This window comes from Teleopsis dalmanni, unplaced genomic scaffold (assembly GCF_002237135.1).
Source record: "Teleopsis dalmanni isolate 2A unplaced genomic scaffold, ASM223713v2 unscaffolded_contig_2278, whole genome shotgun sequence".
Taxonomy (NCBI): Eukaryota; Metazoa; Arthropoda; class Insecta; order Diptera; family Diopsidae; genus Teleopsis; species Teleopsis dalmanni.
Genome location: NW_024033660.1, coordinates 1 through 7,339, shown reverse-complemented (window position 1 = coordinate 7,339; position 7,339 = coordinate 1). Strand labels below are relative to the sequence as shown.

At 31.4% G+C, this 7,339-nt stretch overlaps 1 protein-coding gene across 1 annotated transcript; it reads right to left on the bottom strand.

Moving 5' to 3' along the window:
* Positions 1 to 770: 770 nt before the first annotated feature.
* On the bottom strand, positions 771 to 4,551 carry LOC119664608 (the record flags this gene model as incomplete). The annotated part of the gene is made up of 2 exons (XM_038074067.1): positions 4,055 to 4,551; positions 771 to 964 (listed from the first exon to the last, which is right to left on the bottom strand). Coding segments are annotated over exons 1-2 (652 nt in total), but the record flags the coding sequence as incomplete, so codon positions are not given.
* Between the last annotated feature and the right edge of the window lie 2,788 nt (positions 4,552 to 7,339).

Sequence of the window (7,339 nt, the reverse complement as noted above, 5' to 3'; positions counted from 1 at the left end):
TACTTATTTATTAGTCCTTCATTAATTTTTCTCAATTTAAAACAAAATTTAATATTGGCTTCTCCATTTCACCTACATACTCAGAATAATGTAACATTAAAAGGTAAGTAACAATAAAATGTCGATCAATTTGCTTAGATGTTCAAAGCAAGCGAGAAAATAATTATATATCGACCATTATTGACTAATAGATATCTCAGCGCTGAGTTTCTTTGGAAACAGTATAGCTTAAATGCAATGAGACTAAATAATATTGCAATATTTACAAGTAAACCTGAAGTTCTAGCTTTAACCGAATCATCAATTGATGCTTCAGACATCTTTCATTGCAAAAATATTTACTTTAACTAAAAATCTAATTCCCGAGACAGATTACAATATAATCGTAATAACTTTGCAATAGAGTTCTTTGAATCTTCTCTTCAAAAGTCCCACAAATTAAATAGATTTTATACTTAATTTGTGTATTAATTTAAATAATTCTAATCTAAGGTTATTGTTCCAATGAGTAATCTGTCTTATAATGAGGTGGCCCACAGAATCTTTGTTGTGAAATATCATCCAATGCATTGATATTTTACGTAAAAAACAGACTGAAAATTAATAATAAATTTATAAACGAAAATAAACTTTCCTCCATATTTCTCAACAATCAATTACATATTCATATCGAAACATTTTGTTTCCATTGTAGTAAAACCCAAACATATACAATACTCACTCTTCCAAACCCATTAATATAAACTACTACAAGGCTTTATTCTACTTACCAGTCATAAATGATAAACGTCGCATAGCCGGAAACGGATGATAACCGGATGTATCCAATATATCCAATTGATACACTTCATTACGTATGCGATACAATTTTCGGTGAAAATCCTCAATGGTGGGTGTGTATGCCTCTTCATACCGATTGCCTAAAAATCTGGCCACAATGGATGATTTGCCGACACGTGAGGAGCTGCGAAAATTATAATTAATTTTATTATTTTTAACCTAATGCCATAAATGATTCGAAAATTAATTAATTTCGTGATAATAAAACAATTCCTGCTAAACAATAAAGTTGAATGTATGGTATTTCAAAGATATTTGCACGTTTGTGTGCGTTAATTTGGGTCTGCGTCTATTACTGAAATATTGCACTATGAGATACTTGTGCGAAACTTAAAAGTAGGCGAGCCTCTTTGGCACGTGCAAGTCTCACGAATGTAATTAAGTTTATCTGTTTAGTTATCTTTTGAGAAAAACTCATATAAAATTTTACAACAATTTTGAAGATTTACGAATTACGTGACAATGAACTTTACTTCTTTATACGACATTAAATTAAACCAATTTGATTTTTGCTGTTCTCAGCAAACTATTTTTGGATAAAAAAAACATTGACTGGGAGAGTATAGTCAATTAAATTCGCTTTTTAAATATGTTTTATTTTTAATTTCATTCTCTGTATTATACAAATTCAAAAAAAGTACACTGGAACAAAAGTGAAAGTTTTAGGACTGAATTCATCATATCAATTTTTTATTTAATTTTATTTCAGTTTAATTGATACCCATTCTTGTGAATAGCATATTATGGTTATATATATAAACTTAAACAAGTTGAACTATTAAAAGGATGACAGTGTCAAAATTTTCCATCACCTCCAACCGCTGTTTAAAAATTAAAATCTTAATACTAAGAACAGAAAGCTGTTATAGGTATAACCAAATAATTCGACCGCCATTTCTATATGCATGTGTAGCGTTTAGCAAAGCCTCAAACACTACTATTTGTCAGCTAGAAAGTGCACAAAGCCATGCTCTGAGAAGACTTTTCAAGATACCATGGTACATTAGGACGAATAACATCCTTAGGGACCTCAAGATTGATCCGATCAAAAAATACATAAAGGATAGAACCCTGAAATTATTTACGAAGACTGACAGACTTACCAACACCGCATTATCGAATCTCAGAATGGTAACAGGCTTTTCGGGGAGGTATGCAGATCTGAGGTCAATTATTGCTTAGTCTGATGAAATGAAAAACAGTAACCCAGTCCAGGCGTAAAGAGGGATTATGAAGAAACCGCACAATTAATAGAGAGTAAAAGTGTACAAGTGCACTGACTTCACTAGCCTCAATATAATAATAAAATTTCTAAAGAGAACATATATTGAGACAAGGGCGATGTCGAAACTGGTTTGCAAAATTGCCATTCGGTAATTCTGATGCTAAAGTCGCACTGTGTTCTGGAAGGCCAGATGAAGCTAATCAAAACACAAAAGAGATACGAACCGACATTGATAGTAACTTGTGAGATTGCTGAGAGATTAAATCTATTAAATTCGACCATTCAAATTCTTAATCTTAAGCTTAAAAAATGACTTGAAAATGACTCTTACAGAAAGAAATTTGTAGTCTGCTGTGATTAACCTGTCAAATGTTAGAAAAGGAATTATTCATTTTTAACGAGCATTATTACTGGGGTCAAGAAATAGATGACAACAACAATGTTAAATGCAATTACATAAGGAGCTAAAAAAATAAACTGATTTAAAACTCTTTAAAACCCGGTATTCAACAAAGGAAGGTGATAATATCTATTTGGGTTGATTTGCAAAGAATTATCTGTTTTTTTGAGCTTCTATCGGACTATATAACGATCAATTCTTAAACGTACAGTCATTATCTGGTCAAAGCAAATGATTCGCTTAAACAAAATTAATTGATAGAACAGGTATAGTGTCTCACCAAGACAATGTTAAATCCCACTTTAGATGTGATATACTTATTATTTAATCATTCTCTTAAACAAAATTCATCGTTAGTACAGGTAAAGTGTTGCACCAAAATAATGTCAGATACTACTTTGAATAGTATACTTATTATTTACTTCAGTCTCTATAAAAGTTTTTAAACTGTAACTGTGACTGCTTCGAACGAATAGAAAAAATCTCGGATCAGTTTTTTGTTATTCAAGAACCAAAAATTTTTTTAACTAAGAATCATATTACTGGCAGAAAGAAGGCGAAAGGTATTAGACCAGTCTACACAATATATAAGTCAAGCTTAAGGCCATATAGCGATAGCTCCTATTATTTAAATTAGATGTAAGTTTCAATAACGTTATAACTTTGTTAATAATAATAAATTATAAATCAATAAAATATTTATTCAATATGAGTAAATAATAGAAATCTTATGGATAAGACTATTTATTTCCTAAAATATAGACAACAGACTAAAGATGACTTATAAAATCATATTTATGTTTTAAATTTATTTATAATTTAAATGTTTTATAAATATCATACTAACATATATGCCAACAAATAAAGGTTAAACTACTCCATAACAATATAACCTTTAATATAACTGCTCTCTAATCCGTTCTCATATAATACATGCCATTTAAGGCAGAATCGAAAACGCCCAAGTATTAACCTTTTTCATTTATTTGAGAGTAATTTTTAAATGAAATATCAACAATATGTGTACAGTATATATTAAAATGTAATTAACAAAAGGTTACTGAATTAAGCTTAAAAAGCCTGCAAATACTCTGTTTATTTATAAAGCATTAAGCAATTTTTTCAGTGTATACTTTGCTTTCAATAATTAAAATAATCTACTTAATTAATTTGGAATCACTCACATCGAGCGCGCACGTAGTTGGAGTTGTGGTGCTTTAAGTGGATTTATTCCACGGTTGTGCTTAATATGCAATGAAGGATAATCAATTTTACTTGCCTTTGTTTTTTAATGATACTGGGGGAGTAACATGACAGCAACATGACGGGTGGAATCAATTGAAATTATTAAAAAGGAATTCAACAAGGAATCAATTGAATTGAAGCAAATTGCGAGCCACAATCTTTAACAGAAAAATAATGAAATGTATTCAACTAATCTGGGATAAAGGCTGCTTATATCCGTTTAATTATTTCTGTATCTCTGCACATTTTCAACAAAGGATGATGCCAAATATGAGATGATTTAATAAAGCTCGAACTGAAATCATTCTTAATTGGAATTTAGTTTATCGTATTTGTATACTTACCCTAACATTACCAGACGATAGCAATTTTTCGATGATGGCGCATTTTCATCACACAGCAATGAACCGGAAGTACATGCAAAATCGTCCATCGGCTCAATAGCATCCGAATTGTTATCCATTGCTTGAGCGTTTAATTCCGAATTGGTTATTATGCGACTTGTTGTGCTAACTATGCCGTTATTGCCGCTCGGCACATCATCGAGAAAAGTGACGACATGTGCATTACCGCCACCGCCAATAATGCCTGTTCCAGCTCCCGTACCAGTAGTGGCTGTAGTAGCCGTTGTTGCGGTAGTCGCTGTAGATGGTTGGTGATCTTTAATGAAATCTGGTGTTGCAACAGCATGATGTGTGGAAGCAGTTGCGTCATTAATTGAAACCTCAGCATAGTCGTTATTATTATTGCGCGCACAGAACCAATTTCGGCAACGGTTCATTGTTGTCGGCAGCATTCTCATCTGGTCTTCTTGTTCGGTGTCCTTGCTTAACTATGTATGCCACGCTTCTCCTACACGTTTATGTATAGCTATGTATGTATGTATGTAAGTGAGTGCCTATACATGTGGTTAAAATGTATCTATTTGGATGGCACACTAAACGATAAATTAATTGGAAAAAAAATTTGCTCCCACTTTTATGCGCCAGAACACAGTGGTTTCGAGTGTTATTTTGTGGTATTGAGTGCTGCTTAAATTGTCAACGGTGGTTGACATTGAAAGTAATTGCCTTCTTGTGTGAAACCACGAACCGCTTGCTTCATTGGTTGGTTACTTCCTTCGCCTGTTGGTTTTTATTACACTGCTAATGGTCGCCTATAGATATCGAACTTTATGGTTCATTAAGTGGCACATTTTTTGTTTGGACATTTTCTGTTTTGATTTGTTTTTGTTTATTTTCCCACCCTCGATTTATCTATTCGGGCGGTGGTGCTCAAATAGGAAACAGCAGGACTTTTCAAACTCAATTAATAAAAATTGCCTTCAGATTTAATTTTGGATATTGTCATCAATATGTCAAGAATGATATGTTTACATTCGCTATTTGGTCGTCTTTCCCATTTTTACTTAATTTTTCCTCACATTTTCGAACAATTTTTATTTACAACTTTTTTTCTTAGATTTTTAAGTTGTTAAGCCATTCTTTGTTTATTGACCATTTCGACATTTGTGTAATTGGCTTCTTCCTTGTTTTTTATAGGCTTTATTTAATATCGTTTAAATTTGCGTGGGTATATGTCATCTGAAATAAAAAATAAATTAGATTTGTGAGATACTTATAAGAAAACCATTTGAGACTATATTACTATACTTGAAATTGATGAAACTAAGTATAATTTGTCTATTTTTGGAACCATTTGGATTTTGTAAAAATACTGTATCAGATTTCATGCCACACTTTTTTTAAGTGTTAATATCAATTTATTTTTACAAAATTAAATAAGAAGTGCTTACACTATGGCCCAATTGAACTGTAACCAAATTTGTCCTACTCTCAGAACTGCTAGCAACACTGAGTCTATATTCTTTTAAGAACAACTTATTTTATTGATTTTTATTAACAAACATTTGAGTTTAAGTTCTTTGGAAAAATTATTATCGGCAACATAACTTCAGCATTCATAAGCAATAGCCCTGTAATTGAGAGAAAAGTCTTGAATGAGGCTTCTGAAAGACTTCTGTTATGTCTTGGAAATACTCAGTGGGACACAATTTTTCTTATTTCGCACCACAACACAGTATTCGGAAACTGAATTTATTGAGAAAATTAATGGAAGAAAATATAGAGAAACTGACACTATTGAGCGAAGCACTAGAATAAAACTGCAGGAAAAAAGGATTAACTATAGCCAATGTGATATAAAAAGCCATAAATAAATGGAGCCCCTGTAATGAAATGAAATGACTACTAAGCTGAACAATTCAAAACGAGCTATGCATTAAATATTGACTTGAAAATAGACAAAATCCAAAAATGACAGGACAGCAATATGCAAAAAATAACTATGCCTGATTGAAAAAGGCAACTCTTATACTTCCACGAATATGAACAATTGCAGAACATCGATTTCTATGATGAAAAAAAAAGTTCGAAATGACAAACAAAATGTTCGAACTTACTTCCAACAAAGGTCATACGATAATTTAAGCCTTCGCATTACCACAAGATTAAAAAAGCACCATCATTTGCAATAGTTTAAGAACCGGAAAGTTTATTAGTCTCTTTCACTTGTTGTTTTTGTACCGTGACTTTATGGTCAAAAAAACTATTTACAGAGATAAAGTTTGAAAATGTGCTCTGAAAATGTAGAGAATCATGTATTTTGAGTTTCTACACAGTGACACAAAGTATTGGAATTAAACAGTAACTAAAAAACAAGACTTCGTTTCAATAGTAGTTCATCATCGAATGGTAAATAAGTCAGTAATAAAATATTATTTCTTAAGTACCTTAAAAAACTTTTTCATATAAATGAATTTATTTTCTAAGATTCAAATTCGTTTAATATATCACTCATTTGACAAACGACTAGAACCATAGTACACTCTTAATTCATTTCAAGACCCGTCCACAATCTCATAAGCAATAATACAACAGGCTATGATTTTAACTTGAATGGGTCTTAGCCACGCGGCTATATACATTTTGCAGACCAAGATCAACAGTAAAACATATCAAGGTTGATGTACTTAAAGACCCTCTTCCATGTTAATGGTTGAAATTTTCTAAGATTCAGATTCGTTCAACTTATGAATAATATGTCAAACGATAAGAGCCATAGCAACCTCTTAATTCATATCAACAGTCGTCCACAGTCTCTAGATGAAAAATCACTCATCATGTGGTATGGGGCACTTTGCAAACTAAGTTCAACACTAAGAAATATGATTGATAATATACTCAGTCATTGATACTCGGTGTGAATGACTGATTTGCTCAGATTCAATCAAGAGCAGACCAAGATCAACACTAAGAATACGATTGCTGACGTATTCAAAAATACTTTTCGATATGAATGACTGGTTTGCTCAGATTGTTATATCAGCAATATAGAGCTCATTTTTGTGACTCAGACCCATAGAAAAACAAATAATTTAGAACCAATTCAATATTTATTTAAAACCTTATGCTATTTTTTTTTATAATTTTTTTTATAATTTTATAATTTTTTATAATTTTATAAATTTGATTTTAATTTTAACGATTGCTAACGTATTCAAAAATACTTTTCGGTATGAATGACTGGTTTGCTCAGATTGTTATATCAGCAATATAGAGCTCATTTTT